We start from the raw sequence: 26223 nt of genomic DNA on the forward strand, positions 1-26223 counted from the left end.
CCCATTAAAAAAAAGTGTTGGAGAAATTTGGGTTTGGCCCGAATATTTGTGCATGGATCAAACTACTGTATACCAATCCAGAAGCCTCAGTTTGTATTAATAACATTTGCTCAGACTAATTTAAGCTAGAACGTGGTACCAGACAAGGATGTCCCTTGTCGCCACTGCTGTTTGCAATCGCCATTGAACCACTGGCGGTTCACTGCCGAAATTCTTATCAGATAAAGGGAATTGTCAGAGAAGGACTGGAACAGAAAATTTCTCTATATGCAGATGATATGGTTTTATATATATCAGACCCAGAAAACACTGTCCCTGCAGTTTTAACAGCACTAACAGAATTTCAAAAGATATCTGGTCTTAAAATTAATCTGAATAAAAGTATACTCTTTCCAGTGAATTCACAAACATATAATATTAGATTGGACACCCTACCCTTTACCATAGCAGATCAGTTTAAATACCTAGGGGTAAATATCACAAGTAAACATAAAGCTCTTTATCAACAAAATTTTGCCGTCTGTATGGAAAAAATTAAGGAAGACTTGCATAGATGGTCAACCCTTCATCTCACTCTAGCCGGAAGAATTAACATTGTTAAGATGAATATCCTTCCTAAACTTCTTTTTTTATTTCAAAACATTCCAATATATATCAATAAATCATTTTTTAAACAGTTAGATTCAACAATAACCTCATTCATTTGGAACTCAAAACATCCACGTATCCGAAGAGCAACCCTACAAAGACCTCAGGCAGAAGGTGGCATGGCTTTACCTAATTTTCAGTTTTATTACTGGGCACCAAACATACAAGCCATAAAAACCTGGACACAAATAAATGAACATACACAGACTTGGTCCGCAATAGAAGTAAAATCCTGTAGTACTTCTTTATACTCCCTGCTCTGCGCTCCAATAAATGCAAGTTATCGCAAATATACTAATAACCCAATTGTGCTTTACTCACTCAGAATATGTAACCAACTTAGAAAGCATTTTAAGATGGAAAATCTTTTATCTGTGGCACCTCTGCAAGAGAAGCACCTCTTTCAACCCTCGCAAACACATCCAGTTTTTAATACCTGGAAAAGATTTGGGATTAGAATGCTCAGAGATCTTTATATAGACAACATATTTGCATCTTTTGAACAATTACGTTCAAAATTCAACCTCCCAGCTACACATTTCTTTCACTATCTTCAAATTAGAAATTTTGTTAAACAGAAATTGCCCGATTTCCCCCACCTCGCACCCTCCACAATGCTGGAAACAATACTGCTCAATTTCGAGGAATTAAACACCATTTCCGCATTATATAAAATCCTATTAGAGTCCCTACCTTTCAAAGATCCAAGAGAACATTGGAAAGAAGATCTCTTTATCAATATATCAGAAAAGGAGTGGAAGGTAGCAAAGCAGAGAATTCACTCAAGTTCCATATGCGCAAAGCATAGAATTATTCAACTAAAAATTATATATCGAGCCCATCTGTCTCGCTTAAAACTGTCCAAAATGTTTCCAGGGCAAGATCCAACCTGTGAACGCTGCAACCAAGCTCTTGCCTCACTGGGTCACATGTTCTAGGCCTGCACCAAACTAACATCATTTTGGACCAAAATTTTTTAACTGCCTTTCAGACAGCCTTGGTATCACAATTCCTCCTAACCCATTAACAGCTGTGTTCGGTGTTCTTCCAGACGAACTTGAAGTCTGAGAAGGACAAGCAAATGGTGACTGCATTCACTACACTTTTGGCACGCAGACTTATTCTGTTAAATTGGAAGAATCCTAACTCTCCTCTGATAAGTCAGTGGGAAACCGATGTTTTATATTATTTGAAACTGGAAAAAATCAAATTCTCAGAGGATCTGTACAAAATTTTTTCAAAACCTGGCAGGATCTATCCATCCATCCATTTTCCAACCCGCTGAATCCGAACACAGGGTCACGGGGGTCTGCTGGAGCCAATCCCAGCCAACACAGGGCACAAGGCAGGGAACCAATCCCGGGCAGGGTGCCAACCCACCGCAGGACACACACAAACACACCCACCCACACACCAAGCACACACTAGGGCCAATTTAGAATCGCCAATCCACCTAACCTGCATGTCTTTGGACTGTGGGAGGAAACCGGAGCGCCCGGAGGAAACCCACGCAGACACGGGGAGAACATGCAAACTCCACGCAGGGTGGACCTGGCAGGATCTAATCAATATTATTTTAGAATAAGAGCAATAATTATTACCGCATTTAATTCCCTTCTCCATCTCTTATTTACCTATATATTTATTTCTCCCTTTCTTTTATTTATTGTTGCCTTATTAAAAAGCCCTAAGCAATTCTCCTTGGGCTTAGCTCTCCTTCTCAGGGATGAGGTTTGATTTGTCTTCAATTTTGTTTGGTTATAAATTGATCTATTTGCATGGAATGATTACAATAAAATTTTTTTTTTTTTTATTTATTAAGTGTTTTTAGCCAGCGGTTGGTAGCGCTATAGTGTGAACTATTGCAGTGTTAGTTTTCTCTGTTGTTCAAGGTTTTCTCAGTGTTATTCAATGTTTTTACATTTAGTTTACTATTACGCTGTGCATTCTATGGTTTGATTAACTATATTTGTGCTTAAAAACTTAAATATATATTTACATACAGTTCGTATGGTCTGGAACGGATTAATTGTATTTACATACAATCCTATTGGGGAAATTACTTCGGTTCGGGTTACGACCAGAGTTTTGGAACAAATTACGGTCGTGAACCAAGGTTCCACTGTATATAAACATCTATAAGTGGAAGTGTGTGTCGGTCCATCCCAGAAAACCAAAACCTTGCTTGCAATGAATATGCATGTTCTCCTATACATCTTCATGGTGCACCCATATTAATCCTGTCTTGCTCCAACTCAATGCACAGATTTTATCTTGTCAGTAGTTATGCTGGTCTACATTATTAAATGTAGAGTTTATTGTGTTTGGTATTACCTGAAGGAGGACATGCTTAAGCTCAGGTTATCCAACTAGACTGTTCACATCACCACCAGAAAAAAATATTCATGTAGTATCTACAGTTCTACAGTCTGTAATGACTGTACGATGAGTTGTTTTTTATCCTTTGCAGTCACACACTGCGTTTGCACCAAGTTCATCCACAAAGGCACCCAATAAATTCAGCACAAGCTACATCTTTTTCATACATCTTCTATACACCCATTCCATTCTTTTCATTAACAAGGTTTGCAACATATATTTTGTGAATGGCCGTTCCTTGGATGCAAGCACATTGTTTATATTATTCAAGAACTGAAGCTTTTAACATGTGCTAGACATGGTCCAAGCTAAAGATGTCTCCACTGGGGCACACTTCGCATTCATGATCAGGAGCATTTTTATGCTTTTATTCTTCGCTAAAGCTATTCACTGCCTTGAAAAGCTAAATTCTCCCCTGCAACTTCATGACTGGCTTAACAACAAAGAAGTCACAATACATCAATTGTTTATGGTTATCACACCCAAGTTAAGGATGTTCTTGAAGCCACAAGCTTCTAAAATGATATTAAACCTTTCTGAAATAATCACTCAGTTTAGATGGTCATTCAGATACACTGTTGTCAATATTCACATTAACCTGCTATGTGATTTCTAAGGATCAATTACTGTAGTAGTCATCAAGGAGCGACTGGACAGTCAAACTTTTAAAAAGTCAAATTTTACATTTTGGGATTATTAACAAATGAGCTAGCACCTCAAACCTTTGATGAAGCCTGCATTATATAATATATCTTCAATGTTTACTAATTTTTCATCAATAGACACTTTCACATCTGTGATAAAGGGCTGTAAAAGCACCATTTATCTTTAAAGAAAAGCAGGTATATCCAAATGGGTAAAAAAAAAAGAAGAAAAAAAAAGAAGCTAGGAACTGAATATTGCTTCTGTTACCGCCAACTGACTCTATAGGCACCTATGCCAGCTTTATATTCATCATATGTGCAGCAATATTACTTTGCAGTAAAATAGTTTCATGTAGTAATTTTGTTAACTACATTTCAACTTAAGGCTTCTGAATTATCCATCCATCCATTATCCAACCCGCTATATCCTAACTACAGGGTCACGGGGGTCTGCTGGAGCCAATCCCAGCCAAAACAGTGCGCAAGGCAGGAGACAAACCCTGGGACCACAGGGCTTCTGAATTATACACAAAAAAATTAAGATTTTTTTTAATGCTGTTTACTCAATGTTGTGTGTAGTGGTGGACAAGAATTTGTTTTTATTTTAAATATTTTAAAACCTTATGCCCTAAAGGATTTTTAACATTACTGCACCTAAATTACATACCCAAAAATAAACTGATATAAATTGACAAGGCGGTCAGTCTTGAAACGCTTTGCTTGTTTTTCTCAAAATGGCTATTTTGCCCATGACCATAAAGTTTGAATCATCAAGTCTGATTTAAATCATCAGTCAATAACGCTTTCAGAAAGTTCCACTTATAAGTATTGTTTTATATATTTTAAACGATAACCTTTAGTCCCTTATGTTCTAAGGGGTTTTACCATTACGGAGCCTAAATAGCATGCTCAAAAACAATGGCTATAATTCTGCTTATATAATAAAGGAGCTGCAAATAGCTGAAGAGAAGTGACAGCAACACTCAAAAAAATGTTGACTAAAAACCTTTGTTTACAACAATATCAACTAAATAAAGAAAGACATATTGGTATTGCAGATATTTCTCTCTAAAGAAAAAATGCATTTTACAGTACATTAACAGTCAGTATAATTTATAAGACACAACCCTGGGATCAATTTTCTCTTGTGTCCCATCTGTCAGCTATCATTGTACCAAGATTAAGTGTTATATTCCATAGCATTGCAAAGATACTGTTTGGAAAAAGGTGTGCCTTTTTTGGAAAAATTATGTTCCTTTAGTCTCTGGCACCGGAGACAAGTATTTCAGTGGCAGTTACATTGTTTTTATTTTTTAGGAAAAAAAATAAAATACATATAGCCACCCAAACAAGCACACATACTATGCATCAATCTAAAGCAAAAAGTAAACACTTTGAAACTATGTACGCATAATTATATGCTCTCATGCAAACTTTTCCTTACAAAAACTTTTTATACCAGTCTTCAACATTTTCTGTTTACCACTAGACACAGAGAAACAATACATTTTGTACAATAGATTTGTGTTTTTGTGCTGCAATTCATACATTTGTCTTCTGTTGTAGTTTCTCCACAGAAGTTTAGTATGTTTTTAATTATTTTTTGTTGTTGTTTTTTTCTGTGCATTTTATGTATAGAATTCACTAAGTACATACAAATATGTTCCTTCTACAGGAAACAGCCCTGGACAAGGTCCCAGAGCTAGTCGAACACAAAACACCTAGACCAGTGTTATTCCCCAAACACTTTTGGATCACAGGTGGCCATCGCTATAAAAAACCTCTCCTCCATAAGGCCAGTCTGATTTTATTTTGCGTTTTTAATCTCACTCATCCGCCACAAGGCCGTTCTTCAAACTTATTTCTCATTGTAATTGGACTCATTTCTGTTTGTGCTGGGGACTGAGCGTGATTCAAACAGAATTTAAAATATTTACCATGGAAGTGTTGATTCCCTCTGTGGTGGTGGGGGTTTCCTCACATGAAACCTTCCTGGAGAGTCACAGGTATAGTGCAACAGCGCTCGGAATGCTAAGAAATGTTGCTGGTACTCTAAGGTGAAACTAAACAGCACTGCTCAGAAAACTAACATAGGAAGAATATGCAGACTGTATCCATGTATGGTAAATTAACCCATGATGCTTGAATTGTTAAAGCTGCATGCTGCAATTTTTCCAAAGTTATACCATAAGAAGTACAGCCTTGGTCAAAAGTTTTGAGAATGGCACAAATATTAATTTTCATAAAGTTTGCTAATTCAGTGTTTTTAGATCTTTTTGTCAGATGTTTCTATGGTAAACTGAAGTATAATTACAAACATTTCAGAAGTTTCAAAGACTTTTATTGACAGTTCTATTATGTTTATGCAAAGAGTCAATATTTGCAGTGTTGGCCCTCCTTTTTCATGACCTCTGCAATTCGCCCTGGCATGCTATGCTGTCAATCAACTTCTGGGCCAAATCCTGACCGATGGCAGCCCATTCTTGCATAACCAATGCTTGGAGTTTGTCAGAATTTGTGGGTTTTTGTTTGTCCACCCGCCTCTTGAGGATTGACCACACGTTATCAATAGGGTTAAGGTCTGGGGAGTTTCCTGACAGTGGACCCAAACTTTTGATGTTTTGGTTCCCCAAGCCACTTAGATATCACTTGTGCCTTATGGGACGGCGCTCCATCATGCTGGGAAAGGCATTGTTCGTCACAAAACCAATCTTGGATGGTTGGGAGAAGTTGCTCTTGGAGAATGTTTTTGTATCATTCTATATTCATGGCTCGGGATTGGGGCACCACCAGTGCACAGCTTGCTCAAGAATGGCAGCAGGCAGGTGTGAGTGCATCTGCACATAAAGAGAGGCAGAGACATTTGGAGGAAGGCCTGGTGTCAAGAAGAGCAGCAAAGAAGCCACTTCTCTCCAAGAAAAACATCAGGGACAGACTGATATTCTACAAAAGGTACAGGGATTAGACTGCTGAAGACTGGGGGAAAAGTAATTTTCTCTTAAGAATCCCCTTCCAGATTGATTGTGGCATCTGAAAAAAAGAATGTATGGAGAAGAAAAGGTGAGGACTACCGGAGAAAAAAGGTGAGCACTACCATCAGTCTTGTGTCATGCCAACAGTAAAGCATCCGGAGACCATTCATGTGTGGAATTGCTTCTCAGCCAAGGGAGTGGGCTCACTCACAGTTTTGCCTAAGAACATAGCCATGAAAAAAGAATGGTACCAAAACATCCTCAGAGAGCAACTTCTCTCAACCAACCAAGAACAGTTTGGTGAAGAACAATGCCTTTCCCAGCATGATGGAGCACCGTGCCAATAGGCAAAAGTGATAACTAAGTGGTTTGGGGAAACAAAACACTGAAATTTTGGGTCCATGGCCAGGAAACTCCCCAGACCTTAATCCCATTGAGAACGTCTTGAAAAAGGGCCAACACTGCAAATATTGACTCTTTGCATATCTGATGTAAGAATAAAGCCCAGTGCATAGTTGTGTTACTACTAGTGTGAAGTTCAGATGAGCTATTATACAACCTGACATTCACATATTGTAATCTGGATTATGGTACATTACAAAAAGTGTTTTCATTTTATTTCAGATATAATATGTTTAACAAGTTCACTTGAGTGTAAAGAAGTGTAATGATGTAGGTGTAGGTGTGTGCTATGGCCTGATGTGTGTTCAGTGGTTCTTGTCTTAAACTGGCCAATACGGTAGAGAGTCAGCTTCCTAGCCAGTAGTTCTGTGGTTAAATGACGTGTATGTTGCCTCCCTTTAATCAACATGGAAAATACATTAGCATATTAAATACTGAGGAGTCGGGGAGTCAAAGTCAGAAGTACTAGAAACTTAGGAGTCGGAGTTGAAGGATTTATCTATCGACTCCACAGCCCTGATAGAAACGTCTGACAAAAAGATCTAAAAACACTGAAGAAGCAAACTTTGTGAAAATTAATATTTGTGTCATTCTCAAAACTTTTGGCCACAGATGTACTTACAAATCAAGTGTAGCATGGAGTCTTTCAGCAAAACATGTCAGACAGAAGAGCAGCTTCAGCGACAGACTGCTGTCAATGTCCTGCTCCACTAACAGACTGAGGAGATCGTTCCTCCCCCAAACTATGCGACTCTTCAATTCCACCTGGGGGGGGGGGGGGGGGTAAATGTTGAGATCATACAAAGTTATTGTCTGTTTTTACCTGCATTATTATCAATCATTAATATTTTTTTTTTGTATCAGTATGCTGCTGCTAGAGTATGTGAATTTCCCCTTGGGATTAATAAAGTATCTATCTATCTATCTATCTATCTATCTATCTCTCTCTCTCTCTCTCTCTCTCTCTCTCTCTCTCTCTCTCTCTCTCTCTCTCTCTCTATCTGCTCAACAAATTCAAAACTGACCAGAATCTGACTCAAGCTTTATGTGGAATAGTGCATAAAGACAATTTGTTGAACATGCAATATGTTTCCAGCCGTGACATGTAATATGAATGACCAATGACAGACAATACACCACTGGAATGCCCTGAACCTCATACCTGTATATCCAATGATGCCCTTCATTATATGTGGCTTGGCGGTGGAATTTTTACTAAAAGATTTACTCAGCTGTGATGCACTGCTCACCTCGGCATATAAGTGTGCAAATCGTATGTTTTACTAATGAAAGTGAGACGACATCATGGAAACTTTTTATTTGGAAGACGACAGCCTTGTGTATGTAAAAGTACACTTTTGCACGTATTCCAATTAATGATATATTGTAGTATTTATTCTATACAACTCACGGCACATCATACGCGGATAAGGAGCCTTGGCTTGAGCTAGGAGAACGTTTTGCCTGAGCTGAGCTCCATCAAGGCAGGGGATGGGACAGCAGGCTGCTTGTGCTGATTGAGGCATTTACAAAACAAAAGACGCTGATAGAGAGGTGCAAAGAGATTTAAGGTGGGCCAGGATTACAAGTTTTTTCGTAGGCTTCAGGAATTCTTGTGTTAAGGCTATCCCATGAATTTAATAGTAAATGGCTGGATTAATGTGGCCTTAAGAGGAGTTAAAATGTGCTTTTAAAGATTTAGTAGCACTCTCCATAATCAAATTGGTAAACTGAACACCACTTTGTTTTATAAAACTTTCACATGTATGCTTGATCAAGTCCTTTGTTAATAATTTGTATTGAATAGGTGCTTGGCAGTAAACGCAAGTGCCTAACAAATCCATGCGATCAGACCACAACAGGTTTTGATCTACTGCCAACATTTTTGGCTAAATGAGGCTAGGCAGGTGAAGAATTCCTTTCAAAAATGCATAACTATCAGCCAATACATGGACAGGTAATGCATTTCAAAAGACACGACATGCAGTCTGGATTTCAATTTTTCACTTAGAATTTGGAAAGGATGCAACTGTATAAGTAAAAGGATGATTCCTACCAATCCCTGGTATGTACAAGGCTAGAGTATGCCAAACATTTCAATGTGATAATTTCCAGGTTAACATCTACCATTGTTTTGAAGCATTCAGACTTACAGGGTCTAAACGAGTATATGTTAAATAAAGTTGATGTGAATGAATGAGTGAAAACAGACTCTGACCATGACATATACAATTGTACAACTAATCTTGACTTTCTTGCAGTTTATTTTTGCGAAAATTATCTAGCTCTTCTCTCATCCAAATAAAACAATATTACAGAGATAAACAATGGAGCACTGCAGAAAACTTGGCCATCATCTGGTGGAAAGTAAGCTATGAAAAAGCAAGAGTATACCTAATTGGATTCTTGCTGTTTAATGTGTGGCTCTGCTGTTAAGTAATCTAATTTCTCGGTTTTAAGTTAAATAGGATTTCTGCCCGCTTACCCAAAAGAATAAAGTGGGAAAACTTAACCATGGGAAATTAATCAGCTGCCCAACTATGTGTGAACCACTAGATCCTGTTAAATTCGGGTTTCATGTGAACATGAGACAAATCTTGGGGTAAACAGCTCCGTAATGATTGCAGCTGTATTGATTTTGTTATCTAATATTCCAAGCATTTTAGGCATACAGTTCGGGACTAAACAAAAATAAAATTAATGGGCCAAACCAAAATCTGACTCATCTCATATTCAAAATATCAAACAAATATTTCATTAAGTTCTTATTAGATCAGGTCTGACACAGATAAACAGACATAACAGATTCGGACACACATTTGAGTGAATGAACAACTGATATTACAACTGTCAAGGAAAAAAAAAATGCAGTTTAAAAATCCTCTAACATACAAAGCAGAAACTACTATACTCCAAATTAATTTAAAAAACTGCAATTATTGGCATCGATCCCCTATAAAATGTTACCCTTTTTGTGTTTGCTTAGTAAATTAAACATTTAATTTTCTACACAACATATGAAATATGAAAATACAGTCCCTGAAATCCCTGCCTCCAGAAAGACTCGCATGTGTCTTTATTTGGAAAGACTATACTTTATAGTATAATCCTTTGAAAAGTGTATAAATGGGGGATATTGAAACTGAGAGGCTCTGTTTTAAAGTCAAGCAAATAATTAAAAAAACAAAATTACTTTGGCATTAGACAAAATAACATTCCTTAAAACTGTTAACACACTATAAAACTGATTAAAGAAGCACTTTTGCAAAATAACATTACCTTTAGTGTGATAAATAACAGCAGCTCTAAGATCAAATGACCCCCAACTATCTCTTCTGTCAAAATCTCTCCGACACCTCTGGTCTTTGGCAAATGCCAACACAGGGTTCGTGGGAGAGGCCGGAGGTGATTGAACAAACAATATTGCACCTAGTTTCCCATCTTCAGTTTTCTGAAGTTCATCACCAAAGATTTGCTGTGCTTCAAAAGTGGAAGCTCCACTCTCGCAGCCAGAAACTAAGGATGACTTTAAAATACCACTAAGGTTTGGAGGACTAGTCCGTTTGTCAAATTCAAAAGCCTTTGGAAAGACCAGGCATTCAGGTCCTGAGGGAAGAATTTCTGGGCCCTGCAAGGTTAGTGCAGAAGGGTAATCTCCTTGAAATGTGACTTCTGTCATTCTACTGTCTGTAGCAGAAGGACTTGCCTCTGGACCGGCACTTGGCTCATTAATAAAGGATAATCCCCACTGGTTTTGAAAGATATCCCCAAGAGTTTGTTGATTCGTCTGTGAAAGGGGTATATCTGTCAAGCTAATACTAGAAAACTGGGGTTGCATATTCAAAGGACATGAAAATGGGTTTGCCTTCTTTTGCTCAATTTTTGCTGAAACTACAAGGCAGCCACTGTCTGGGGAGGACACTTCACTTTCACCCTCTGAAAAGGAGGGAGATATTACTGTACTAGCAGCAGGAGTAAACAGTGCCTGGGGCTCACAGCTGTTGCAGTCAGTGGACATTGGTCCATTTGTAAAACAAGGTGAAGAAACAGCTTTCATAGCAGACATCGGTACCTGTGACAGTTTTCCAGATGCCCGAGAAGAAACAGCATCACCCACACCTTGGGCTGCTTTGTTGAGGTTTTCTTTAACTTTGCTTGCATAACTTATTTTCGGAACAATTTTAGCACTGCTGTTATCCACAGGAAAAACAGGGGGTGGCTTAAACAAGGTCCACGAATCCTCTTTTGTTGGCACAGCAGAAGTAAGCTTTGATTTGATGAGTCTGTCCTCATTTTTCTTCCCTGCAGCACAGAGTTTGAGCTCAGAGTTCTTCTTCTGAATCTCAGATACAGGCTTTGGTCGTGTTGCTGCCAGACCTGCTGAAGTCTCAGATTTAACTGTGGTTTTTATTCCTTCCAATTTTCCAGTAAGTTTCTCTTGCAAATCAGGTTGAATAGTTTCAAACTCCTTTTTCAAGAGGGGGGAGCTTTCCTGCTGCATGGTTTTATCCTGACCAAAGCTCAGGTTATCACAGCTCTTGATGCTGTTGCACCGTGCTTTACGCTTCTTGGGTGTTGTATAACCACTTTCAGAGCCACTACCATCATTGTCATGTGCTGATTTATTGGGATAACCATTTGCAAAACTAAAGACATTAAAAGGCAAAACTCCGTTTAGAAGTGGCACAGCCTCTCTTTTGTCAATTGCTTTTCCTTCACGAAGCCTGCTTTCCAAGGGCTTACCATTTCTTCTGTCCATAACGTTTTTATAGCTATAAATAACTCTGTGTCCCAGTTTGAAGGAGAAGTGGGTTGTAAATCGGAAGCCCCGTTTTGGTCTGGTCTTGCTATCTACTTGATGCCGGTTATCAGTTCTTGGCCCATTAGGATAAAAGACATGAACATCCCTAGAGTCCTGAGATTTGGGAGATCCACTACTGTCTTTATCTGTTGTCGAACCATTTACTTTAACATCTCCTAGAAAAGAAAAAAAAAAAAAAAAAAAAGGAAAAACAGAAAAGTTAAACATACAGTATTAGTTACTAAAATATATATAATTTAATTCCACAGTTCCACATAATGTCACAATCAGTGAAATCACACAAATCCAATCCCAGGTGACAAAACAGATTTTATTCAGACCAGGAAAAACAGTTGAATATATGTTGTAAAATTCACCTCAAACCCTTATTGTTTTCATGCCAATTAAGACAATAGATGCAGGTACTACAAAACAAAGGTACTGTTGATTAAATGATGAGGAAGTGCTACCACCAGTAAATGTATAACCTGTGCCAACTGGTTCTGCCGTACTAAGGTTTGCATTAATAGCATCACAATGACAACTTCTGTAATGATCCAGGGATTCATTTTTACTTTTGACTCTGAATGTAATTTTCAGAATAATCATCCATTGCTTAAATCACTGTATCCAGGGTTATCAACCTAGACCCAGGTCAAGGCCAATTCTTGGATGGAATGCATTCCCATTGCAGAGAACGCACAAAAATATAAGACAATAAAAGTTTCCAGCTCTTTTCCCATGCAGTGTGACAAGAGGAAACCACTCTGAAATTCTCTTTTATTTAACCATTTTATGATTTTTTATTTTTTTTTAAACATTTGGCTTTCGAAAAATATAAAGTAAAAGTAATTCGATTAAGTCAGTTAAACAAACAATAGACCTTCAGTAAAGATTAGACAAGATCTACCGAACAAGTTTAAAAAAACTATCACTATAGTGAAATTCATAATAAGACAGGCTTACATCCTAATCTAAAACACCTTGCAAAGTCAAACCATGTAAATTAAAAAAGGAAACATCAAATATCTCAATCAAGAAGTACTGCATAATGGAAGAATGACAGCTAAACCAGAGTTTTTATGCACCTACTTAACCGAAAAACAACCTAAACCAACACACAGATTTGATTATTTCATGCGATTTTTCCACACTTTTAGTAGCTGCACAGATATACAGGAGATTTGAGAGACAAACGTTATTCAGACACTTCAAACAAAAGCAAGTCTCTTTCAGGAGTGAATCGAGCTCCATGTGAAGTCAGAGGGGACAGTTTCGTCTCTCAATTAAATGAATAGAAAATCTTCCTCTCCCTTTGCCTCTCCCTTTCTGAGTTGATGCCATTTACCTCCATTCTTTTCACAAGACCAGCACAATTGGTGCTCTGGTGATGCTTGGCCAGAACTATGTGTTGTACTGGCAATAGTGAGAAGTCAAGCAAAAAGGTACCTTTTATTGGCTACCTAAAAAGAAAGATTACAATATGCAAGCTTTCGCCTGAAGAAGGGGCTCAAGTTGCCTCGAAAAATTATATATTGTAATCTTTATAGTTATCCAATAAAAGCTGTCAAGTTGCTTGAATTCTCACTGCATTCATAATGGCTAACATGGTACAACACCCTAGTACTACTTGTACCAGCAATCAAAGATACGATGCCCTGTGACCACTGTCTGACTATCATACGGCATTTGTGTGTCTTTGCAGAATGTGTAAAAAACGACAGATTTGCAGTGATCTCGGACTTCCAGCAACATTTTGTTGAGAACTGTGTTTTGAGTTACAACCCAGGGCAACATATTACTGCTGATGAGCAACTTTTTCCAACCAAGGTTGGTTATCCTTTCTTGGAATACATCTCAACCAAGCCCAACAAATTTGGCAAAAAGTTTTAGATTGCGGCAGATATGGAGACAAAGTACATGTGCAATACCACTTCTTATTTAGGAAAAGGTTCCAGTCGTCCCACGGGAGTCTTTCCAAGACTGTAGTCATAAAGCTGTATCTGGACAAAAGTAGAACCGTAACAGCAGACAACCTCTTCACGTTGCTTATGCTAGCAAATAGACTGCTACACCGCAACACAACTCTGCTTGGCACCACAAATAAAGTGGCAAGTGAACTTCCACTAGTAGCTAGTCACTTCAGTATGCAAGCAATTCTCCATGCTAATGTTTAGATCTGGCAGTGCCATGTTAACAGTTTATGAGCCCAAAAAAGATGTCTGTCTGCATTCTCAGTACAATGCATCATTATGTGGAGATTGGGCAAGATCGGGGGAAAAAAAAAAGTCAAATGATAACTTTTGTTCAACTGACATAGCATTTTCAAATAGTGATGTTTTCATGCGAGAGAGGCAAAGACAGATTTGATGTCATTCAACTGGTTACTGGAATGTAAAATAAACACTTTTGCGAAGGTATAACGAAACAAGTATGCTTTTATTCAAGAATAATGTCTAACAAAAATTCAAGTGACAAGATAACAAGAAGAAACGATTCACCAGCATTTGTGTATCTGCTTATATCCCTTCAGAGATTTCTTTTACAGGTACTAAAAATTTACACTGGCTGTTACAGACTCAAGCAACGTATGTTTTTATTATGTAATAGTAATAATAATTATAGCAGCTCAATACTCAAAACGGGGAAAGCCCATGCTTGAACTCACAACCCCTTGATTACGATGCAGCAGTTCTTACCTTTGCACAAGCCAGGCAGACTGTCGACTATTTCGATTTATAATTGGGCTGGGGTTTTTTTTTTTTTTTTTTTTAGCACATTGACAACATAATGTAAATTGGACGATTTATTTTTCTTTAGTTATATTCTTGAATAAAAGCACACTTGTTATACCTTTTGTGAAAGGGTTTAATTGATATTTGGACTTCAGTCCTCACACATTATACACTTCACATCAGCATTTTGTCATTATTATAACAACATGAAAAAAGTTACTTTTAGTTATGTGCTCAACATTTCTTGCCTTGCATTTCCTGTCATCCTACATTTACCCAGATCGGTGTAGACACTGAACACACATGAAATGTATGTATTCCAAATAGTGATCTATTATTTAACCTATACAATTCCAAACACCTCACACCCAGATAAAGACTTCAGCCCCGAGAATTTTACATCGGACTTCAGCTGCGTCAATGGAGGATGGGATAGCAGGCTGCTTGTGCTGACTGGCACATTTATAAATCAAAGACGCTGATCAGTAATGAACAGATATGGAAATTCTGGATGATACTGCTAACCGATATGTTTTAGTCCATCTTTGCCAATGCTAATAACCGATGGCCAATACATATGCATTTTTTATTATCTTACTTCAAGTTTGAATGTTTTAGTTATGCTGAAAATGTATTATTGGGTTATCAAAGAAACAACAGTAGCATGTGAAACAGATAAAAGGTTTTTTTATTAACGTGCTGACTTTTACGCAATTATTTGCTATAGATATAAGCAGCCAGTACTTTCTGTGGAGGGAAAAAGAACAAGATATGGTCCGACAATAGAAAAAAATACTCCAGGTCATGTACAAAAATCTGATTAACATACACATTTGGGGTAAGGTAAGCACATCAAGACACTATGCCACTACAAAACATCTCATTGTTAATATTAACAAAAAAATGCATATTCTTTGTGCCATAATCAGACATGTATCACTTTAAGCAAAACTAAAATATAAGGTACAATGAGGCCAATAACTCTGGTCTTAAGTTGGCTTTTTTAAAAGCGCAAATGGTAGTTTTTTCTTAACAAAAAGAAGCATTCTGCCTTTTTACCAGCAAGTCTTTTTGTCTTTTCATTTACTATATTTGACACAGCTGAAAAAAGCCATTCACTGTCTACACTGGTACAAGGTGACAATAGATACTTGATCACTGCCTTGGCGAAGGTTGGGAAATGGGCTGCATTGCTTCTCCAATACTAGAGGGCATAGTTATTTTTGGAGATAGGGGGCTCACTGAGATAGTAATTCAGCTGAAAAAAAGAAAACTGTTTACAAACATTTACCTATAATAATAAAAAAAAATTATTATGTTAAACAGATATGTGGTGGTAAAGAAAAACAGGACAACTGCCTGTACCAACCACCACCGTTAATAAAAACTTGACGTTGAAAGCTTGACATGTGACGACTTGGGTCATATAAAGTGCATTCTTTAAAGTGTGATGTGGATGCACTTTTAAGAGATGCAGCACAAGCTGTTCCACAATGAAACACTTTGTAACACAGGTGTGCCTTGAAATACTGACAGACTGCTATATAGTTTAGGGTGATTTTGTTTTAAAGTAATGCTTAAAATAAACCTGGAGAAGTTCTTAAAATCTTTAACAGTTTAGACACAGGAGACACATCTTTCACAAGGTACACAACTTGAAGCTGTATTCTAGCATGCAGGCGAACCAGTTCTCTTTTTTTGTTAAGTATCCACTAAATTAAATTCCTCCGATATTTTTTCCCACAGCGACTCGACCATCTAAAATTGAAAAACCCACAAACTGCACCGTAGCAGTAACAGTTTTGTTGGCAATCTGGCAAAAAAATTGTAAAAACCCGACGAAAAAGGAGAGGTGCCATTAACGTATTCCTTTTCTTCTCAGCTAATGTTTGCTGAGAAGTCTGCCCCACACTCTCAAGTTATGCACGGTCCCAGCAAGCTGCCTCGCGCAGTGCTGACTGAGTTTCCAGCAAATCCACAATGATACTGATTGGATATTAGGAAGCTGCAGTGTATGTATGTTGTGTTTTAGTTAAAAAAAAAAAAAAAAAAAAAAAATCCGCAACAAAGTTTTTTTTATTTATTTAATTAATTTGGGATGTCTGGTCATCCTAATTAGTATAAAAGTATTGCTAAACTAAATCTGTAACAAAGTTATTTTTTATTTAATTAATTCGGGATGTCTGGTCATCCTAATTAGTAGAAGTTGTTTATAAATTTTATGATTCTGTTATTATCACTCGGCGACAGTTGAATGTAGTTATGCAGCCGCATATGAATTTTCTTCAAGAATCTCCAGCAATGAAGCAGCAATGTTTCTCAGAGTGCATATCTTTTTCTCTTGTGGTTCACTGTTGCTCTCTGCATCTCCTTCACTAGCTTAAATCTCAAACAGTTGTTTCTGAAGTGCTTCTTGCGCTTGTTTTTTGGTATCTTGGTCACAAAAGGGATCTTTGTACCACGGATCATGGACAGTAGATAGATAGTATAGTGGTTCGGAGAATGCACCACTCAAGAGTTTATTGACAGCCTCCAAAAGAGTGATTTTCGCCATTTGAACTCCGGAATCTGTCTTGCCACAGTTGCTAAGAAGATTTCTAAGTGCGTCAGATGGGATCACATCCACAATTGGAGATGAATGTGTGCTTATGTCTTTAGTAAGTTGCCGAAATATTTTCCACAAGTGCCCACTGATGCACCATGTGAGAGGTAGGAAGCTCACACTCGGCACTATACGCAGCAAGAGTGCGCTTCTGATCAACCAGACTTTTCAGCATATAATACATGCTGTTGCAAAGAGTCAGCATGTCCTGCTGAAGCATTCTTGTTGGGGTACCAAGGTCTGTTTGCATTTCTCTCAGTCGTGAAATAGCGAGCTGTGAGTGCTCAAAATGAGTAACAATTCGCCTTCCAATGGCAAAACAGTCTGAGATGCTTCTCTGACTCAATTAGCCTTCATTTACTGCAAGCTACAAAGTGTGAGCCATGCAGCCTAAACTTTTAATGCCACTTTCTTTCATAGCTTTTGCTATATTGCAAGAATTGTTATGAAGCACAACGTGCACATTACTTTTTGAAATGTTCTATTCCGTTAACATGGAACCGAACACTTGTGCAACAAAAGTTGCGGAATAAGAACCGGACAACTCATTAGCATGCAACACCACTCTTTTTGCCTCCAAATTTTCGTCAATCAAGTGTGCCATTAGACTCAATATGCTTATGGGGCTGACCTCTGAGCTCCACATACCTGTTTCTACAAAACCTCGCATATGTGTGATGCAAATCATATATTATGTAGGCAGTGAGACATCTGCAAAGTATCGCCAGCTTGAAAGAATGTACCGAGGTTCCAAATAATGTAGTTGCCAACGAAATCCCTCGTCCTCAGCTAGGGAAAAAGGTTGGTCATTGAATGTGATCATTTCGATTATTTTACTAGTTATTCCTTCAGCTCTGGCGCTGTCTTGAGGAAATGTCTAAACATTTTGAAGGGTTTGTTGTATGAGGCTACAGCTAGTAAGCCCAGTAGCGTTCAATTTAACTTTCATTTCAGTAGCATTAGTTGCTAAAAATTCCATGTATAATTCATTATGGTGGTTCTTCAGATGGGTAATTAAATGTGTGGTACTGAAAGATTTAATTCTGCAGACTCCTTGCATTATCTTATTTTATAGGTAGAGCAGATAGCAACTCTTATCTTCCTTTTTCAAAGAAAAATATGTCCACATAGCTGACATGCTGCTTTACTAACATATCTGCCTAATGAATAAACAACATGCGTAGTGCTAATGATAGCAAAACTAGGAAACCCTGTGTTTTTTTTTTTTTTTTTGTGAGCGTAAGGGGCTGTGCTTACATGCATGTTTTTCTGCAGCTTAAAGTCTGCCTCACCGAACAATGAAAGCAACATTTAATTATTTAGTGAACCAACAATGTTGACAAGCACGGATTATATTGGTCGGCTGTACTGGTTAAAATGTACACATCTGACCGATTTTGATGTTGTCATTTTTAAAGAACATCGGCCGATAACACAGATCCTGATATATTGTGAATCTCTAACGCTGATGAAGAGGTGCAAAGGAATTTAAGGTGGCCTGCCATTACGACTTTTTTTGTAGGCTTCAGGGATAATAATAATAATAATAATTCATTACATTTATATGGATTCTAGTGTTAAGGCATTGAGATGCAAGCTGAGTCTCAAAGTTCAATATTTGACTCTCATCTGGAATTTTTCACTGAAAATCTTGGAGGGATGAGTGAAGAGCAGGGTGAAATATTCAATAAGGATATCTAGGACATTGGTAGAGATTACCAGGGATTTTTGGATGCCAGTATGATGGCAGACAACTGCTGGATAATTCACAGGGACACACCACAAAAAGTGTACAAATGGCAGGCCACCAAACAAAGCTTTGTATAAAAAAAAAAAATAAAAAAAAATAAACCTAGTAAGTGTAAAATCTAGACATTATAATTCAAATCAATGTATTATTTTCTTTACGCAGGTTTAAAATATTAGATTGACTTAATATTTCATGTTAAATTTATTTAGAACAATATTGTAGACTAGTGAAAAAGTTAACATCAGAACTCCAGATTATCCACGCTCTGATTAACCGAGGTTCTACATTATGAAGTAATCCTGCAAGTACTGTATAATACACTACGACTTTTCTTATAATTCATAAAAGCATTGCAGTGAATACTGTATCAAGTACATCAACATTATGCTTTTAAACTCTTAAGAGTACTGAGTGAGCGGTGAAGCAGCAAGTGAATGCAAGACTGTGGGCGTGACTTACCCCTCAGCTATGTTCAGTGTGTTGCCAGTACTGACCATGCAGACATGCTCTACTGTTAATTTCACCTTTTATCATTTTATTTTTAACTTCAGTGTGAGACAAACCATTCATATTAAAATGTAACTACAATACACATTTTATTCTTAAAACTACTGTATGTATTAGCTGTATAACAGACTACAGTGGGGCAAAAAAGTATTTAGTCAGCCACCAATTGTGCAAGTTCTCCCACTTAAAAAGATGAGAGAGGCCTGTAATTTTCATCATAGGTATACCTCAACTATGAGAGACAAAATGAGAAAAAAAATGCAGAAAATCACATTGTCTGATTTTTAAAGAATTTATTTGCAAATTATGGTGGAAAATAAGTATTTGGTCACCTACAAACAAGCAAGATTTCTGGCTCTCACAGACCTGTAACAACTTCTGTAAGAGGCTCCTCTGTCCTCCACTCATTACCTGTATTAATGGCACCTGTTTGAACTCGTTATCAATATAAAAGACACCTGTCCATAACCTTATACAGTCACACTCCAAACTCCACTATGGCCAAGACCAAAGAGCTGTCAAAGGACACCAGAAACAAAATTGTAGACCTGCACCAGGCTGGGAAGACTGAATCTGCAATAGGTAAGCAGCTTGGTGTGAAGAAATCAACTGTGGGAGCAATTATTAGAAAATGGAAGACATACAAGACCACTGATAATCTCCCTTGATCTGGGGCTCCATGCAAGATCTCACCCCGTGGGGTCAAAATGATCACAAGAACGGTGAGCAAAAATCCCAGAACCACACGGGGGGACCTAGTGAATGACCTGAAGAGAGCTGGGACCAAAGTAACAAAGGCTACCATCAGTAACACACTACGCCGCCAGGGACTCAAATCCTGCAGTGCCAGACGTGTCCCCCTGCTTATGCCAGTACATGTGCAGGCCCATCTGAAGTTTGCTAGAGAACATTTGGATGATCCAGAAGAGGACTGGGAGAATGTCATATGGTCAGATAAAAAAAACTCGACTCGTCGTGTTTGGAGGAGAAAGAATGCTGAATTGCATCCAAAGAACACCATACCTACTGTAAAGCATGGGGTGGAAACATCATGCTTTGGGGCTGTTTTTCTGCAAAGGGACAAGGACGACTGATCCGTGTAAAGCAAAGAATGAATGGGGCCATGTATCATCAGATTTTGAGTGAAAACCACCTTCCATCAGCAAGGGCATTGAAGATGAAACGTGGCTGGGTCTTTCAGCATGACAATGATCCCAAACACACCGCCCGGGTAACGAAGGAGTGGCTTCGTAAGAAGCATTTCAAGGTCCTGGAGTGGCCTAGCCAGTCTCCAGATCTCAACCCCATAGAAAATCTTTGGAGGGAGTTGAAAGTCCGTGCTGCCCAGCGACAGCCCCAAAACATCACTGCTCTAGAGGAGATCTGCATGGAGGAATGGGCCAAAATACCAGCAACAGTGTGTGAAAACCTTGTGAAGACTTACAGAAAACGTTTGACCTCTGTCATTGCCAACAAAGGGTATATAACAAAGTATTGAGATGAACTTTTGTTATTGACCAAATACTTTTTTTCCACCATAATTTGCAAAAAAATTCTTCAAAAATCAGACTGTGATTTTCTGGATTTTTTTTCTCATTTTGTCTCTCATAGTTGAGGTATACCTATGATGAAAATTATAGGCCTCTCTCATCTTTTTAAGTGGGAGAACTTGCACAATTGGTGGCTGACTAAATACTTTTTTGCCCCACTGTATGTACCACTGAAAACGTGTAAATGTGTATTTTTTTGTTTTTATATAACATTTAGTCACTAAGGTTTAAAGGGAGGCTTAAAAGTGATAATGTATTACATACATTGACAAAATCTTTAATATCCATAATTTTTAATTTAAAATGGCTGCAGCCATTCATTTTATCCAAGTTAGCATCAATCCTCCTTATCATAATGACCTATTTTATGACCAGATCAGCATCAGAGATGTAAATAATTACTGAAATGTTATAGAATAGTTCAGGTAACTTGGTTTCTAGGGTGCAAAGCCCACTGACACTCATGTTCGATTTTTTTTTTTTTAAATTATCCAGTCATCCATCTTGCTACAATTTCTAATTCTCTTACTCAACTGAAAAATGCCAAAACTTTGAACAGCTGCATCTCTTAACATCATTCTGTTGTACTCTCAAAGCTGGCATGATTCATACTTTCAATTCTCAACTTGCATCATAATGGAAAACTAACAAAAATTAAATCCTAAGTTAACGTATACTCAAAATAAACAATTACTACAATCTTTCACTGAAATTCAATCCACTGCTGTTAAATACTTATTTAATGAATGCACAAACACCAGCCAAAATGAAAATAAAACTAAAATATTGCAATGACACACAAACGAACGCCCCTTTTAAGTTGATGATCCCCTAAAATTCTAAGACCATAAAATGCCTTAGTTGCATAACAATTACCGTTCATGGTTTTCACTAAAAACATTAAAAATTGTTTTAAACAAAGTAAAAACCTTCATTTGAGACCCAGTTAAGGCATAAACAAATGGGTTTTTCAATTTTAGATGGTCGAGTCACTGTGGAAAAAATATTGCAATATTTTTATCACCTTTGAAAGCTACATTTAATATTACTGATAAGTTACATCTAATCTATCCTCCTAAAGTGGTATTTTATAATTTAAATGCAGACCACTTCTGTGACGTACTAATTTTTCACTAACAATACAAAATTTTTACACACTTACTGTCTGGTGACATTAAAAGAAAATTTCCTTTAAACACTTAAACTGATAAAACCTGTATAAAAACATGAAACCACAATACACAATCCAAAAAACAAAGTAATTTGGTAATATTTTTCAATGGAAGATTTTGAAATTTGAAAAGTTTGTGCAGAGCGTAGTGTTCAAAATATCAAATTATCACGAAAAATAAGTTTCCCAGATTTCAACAAAATCAGTCATCTAAGGGCTGTGATGTTTCATGCAGAAAGATGGACAGATCTACCGACAAATAGTACATTAAGTCTACATAAAAGCAGTATCAATTTTTGCTTGCTATATATAAAACAATGTTATATGTTTCAAAAAGTGAAAGCTCAGTGATGGATGGATTCAGCTTAGTAAATACTAATGAAATTACTAATTTTTGAAAATGCCATAATTTGCATACCAAGAAGAAACATGTCTTTGCAACTCCCTTGTTCATTTTGTAAAAATAAAACACCGTCTCAGGAAACAGCTCTTTTTTCAACCTGACTAAACTTATAAGTTCGATCTTAGTAATTAAAAGTGTGTACAGGGGTAAGGCGAGCAGCAATGTGATTATTAATGTAGTCTTTTCTTTTCAGTTAGTCAAAGACTCATGAGGTGCTTAACAATGAATTAACAATAAAGTTTAAAATTAAACTACAGGGGCACAAATTCACTTTGACACAGTTGATACTGTACATACTAACTAAGACTAGGCAATATATTTTCATATGAGATATAGGATGAGACAATATCGTTGATATTGAGTCTATGTTGCGTTAAAATTATTTTCATACAGGTGAAATTTCGCCTCTCTCTTCTCCCAGTTGAGTCTCTCACACAACTTCACCCTACCCCATCTCTTTCCTTCTCTGAACACAACTCACCCCTCCCCCACCACTTCACTCGGTAAGTCCTGTAGAAAGCTACAGGATGGAAACCGATGAAGACAAGGAAGCAATCGAAAAAGAGCAGGGGCCTCATGTATAACAACGTGCATAGAATTCACACTATAATATGGCATACGGACAAAAGCGGAAATGTGCTTACACACAAAAAAATCCAGATGCATAAATCTGTACGTACGCCAACTTCCACATTCTTCCACTACATAAATCCCGGTCAGCGTGAAAAGTAACGCACGTGCACGCGCCCGCTGTCCTGCCCCTACTCCTCCCAGAATTACACCTCTTTGAATATGCAAATCAATATAAATAGCCCTTAAGCTCAGCCTTCTGTGAAAAAACAATGGCAAAAGCACGGGGGAAAATAGAAGAATTTCAGGGAATACCAAGTGGAGGCAAGGAAAAACTTACTATTTGTTGGTTTAAACAGTGATATAATCAACAAAAGGAAGTTGACCGAGTAACATAGCGTGTCGGAGAAACTCGAAAGCTCAAGTTCACAAAGTCACACAGTGCAAGAAATAAAAAAAAAAAGTCACATATCAAAGTCGCCGTGAAAAGGCGAGTCGTAGCTCACCGTCTCAGTGTTATATGAAAGCTTATTAGGGTACAGAGAAAAAAAAAGGCACACAGTGGGGAAAAAAGCACGAAATGTCAACTTTAATCTCAAAATTTCCACTTTAAACACACAGTTTATATTGTCATTAAAATAGAACATCATAAATTTCATCTTAAAATCGTTTAATTTACTAGTTTCTCAAATCCCATCGTAACTAAAGTAGCACGTTAAATGCTCTGTTTTGTATTTGATCTTCTATGTGCTCTGTGTGTGTGAATCACTACGTGCTTCCGGGCTTTCTCTTCCTTTGACAGGACACAGAATCCATTACATTCGTAATATTACAGCTCTCTGAATAATTAAAATACTGAGATGTATACATGATATCATTTTCATAATGATAGGAGTTAAAGCAGGTTATTAAACATTGGAACACGGTGGCGCAGTGATTTTCATGTCTCACGCAAGATGCTTGCTGCGCCATGCGCGACCTCCGATGACATACTTTATTGTAGCAGTACTGTCTCTTTCAAACGTACTAACCCCCTATTCTTGTCCTCTTTTTTCTTTCTCCAAATACCCAATTGCCACACAATCAGCTCTGTAATAGACGTTAAGTCACCTTAAAGTTTAGAACGCCGATTCTTCAAAACTTTTAAGGAACATTGAAATATCTTCGTAGTACGTGTTTAATTATTCTATACATTCAGTGTCGCGCCAGACCCAGAAAGAATACAGCGCGAGGCAGGAAAAATCTGTGAACGGAGCGCCAGATCCTTGCTAGCACAGCGACACCATGTCCTCACATGTTTAATCATTAACAATATAGATTATTTAAATGAAGTTGAAGTTTTATCTGTATAAACATTTTGCTGCATTTCATCTTAAAAATGATATCGTCATCATATGTAAATGCACGCTTTATAAAGTGGCTCAGGTTGTGCAATAACTATCGCAAATTTACAGTGAGATAATTTACTTTTTAAGTACAAACAGTTCTACAAGGAGCACTTGATGGGACTGATTGAGTGCGTTTATAGTTCTTGGGATGAAACTGTTTCTGAACAGCGAGGTCCGTACAGGAAAGGCTTTGAAGCGTTTGCCATGTGAGAGCAGTTCAAACAGGCAGCATGGCTGAGGCAGCGTGTGCTTGATGATGTACACCGATAATTCTCTATTGTAGATCTGTGATCCCCCACTCAGATATAGTGATATAAATACTACGAGTGGTGCAGTGACAGTAATATGGAAAAAGATGATCAGCTGTGGCAACCCCTAACAGGAGCAGCTGAAAGAAGAAAAAGAAGGTGCTGTGAGAGTAACAACACTAAAGCAGCTATGGTATTTGGAATACTTTGGCTATTCCCTGGACCATTATATTGTTACAGGTTAATTACAATCAGATGCGTTAAACTAATAAACAATATGAGGTTAGTTTCAGTGTATATGATAAAGCCACGTCAGGGATGTGGATGTAAAAAAGAAAGGATAACCACACCGGAACAGTAGCACTGCTTTGACGATGGGTGCCGCCAGTCTGCAAAACCAAGAGGAGAACTTGTGTACGCCAGGGCATGAGCTACCTGGAAAGGTGCGTGGCTTTACATCAAGTTTAGGTTTTATACATCGCGATTTGAGCGTAGATACGTTCGTACGTAACATTTTAGTGTGTATGCACCGTTTACACAAGACGCCCCTGGTTGGTAAAAAGAAGAACAGTGGCTCAATTATTTGGAGATGGTTTGGGTTCAAAGTGTCAGATGAGCAGCAGAATATTGCTTTCTGTACAGAATGCAGAAAACAAGTCCTGACAAAAGCTTTGAGTGCTACTAATCTTTTCCACCATTTACAACAGCGCCATAAAGTGCAGTAAGAAGAGTGTGTGAAAATGCGTGCTGCAGCCCAGACCATGAAGCCTCCCCAGCCTCAAAGTGGGGCAACATTACTAAAGCAGTGGCTTATTATATTGCTGATTCCCTTTCTCCCAGGGCTGAATATTTTTCCAAAAAACTCAGGTTTCTAAAATGCACACAAAGCAATAGTTTCTCACATAAACTAACATAAAATGTTTGTTGCTGCATACAGTGTGCTGTCGATGTGTGTTAGAGATCTGGCAGAGGCTGGGAGTGTCAGCTGGGGATTGAATAGCTGATGCCAGTACCTCACTTTCGTTTCAGATATCAATCTCTACATCACTTGCACCAAATCATAGTCCAACAAGTCAGACTCCAATTCAAAATAATAAAATATACACAAAATGTCACCCTACTGAGTATTTTGTTTTGCACACAGGGATTCAACATCAAGTCAACAAGTTTAACAGTCCTTCAACCAAACAGGATCTACCTATAACATAATGGTGAGTTTTATCGACATTTGTAGCTTTTTTTCGACATCTGCCCAACCTAAAATAGTTAAGAAAGAAGTTTTATAGAACCACTTAAACTTAGATATGTCTATTGACCACAAGATGATCTATTTGAAAAGTTTAGGGCTTATATAGCTAACACTTATGAAATTGAAACTGTCACATAAACGATCTGCCCTATTGGAGTGTGTACATGCATGCTTGTATTAGACTCAGGATTTTGACACTGAATG

At 37.7% G+C, this 26223-nt stretch overlaps 1 protein-coding gene across 1 annotated transcript in view; it reads right to left on the reverse strand.

Annotated features, from left to right (window-relative positions):
• Positions 1 to 26223, reverse strand: part of nufip2 (nuclear FMR1 interacting protein 2) — a 59625-nt gene that overhangs the window by 25834 nt on the left and 7568 nt on the right. The window contains exon 2 of the mRNA XM_028806580.2: positions 10325 to 12022. Within this exon, the coding sequence (XP_028662413.1) occupies positions 10325 to 12022 (1698 nt within the window). The remainder of the gene's footprint in view (positions 1 to 10324; positions 12023 to 26223) is intronic.

The sequence above is a fragment of the Erpetoichthys calabaricus genome, chromosome 8, assembly GCF_900747795.2.
Source record: "Erpetoichthys calabaricus chromosome 8, fErpCal1.3, whole genome shotgun sequence".
Lineage (NCBI taxonomy): Eukaryota > Metazoa > Chordata > Cladistia > Polypteriformes > Polypteridae > Erpetoichthys > Erpetoichthys calabaricus.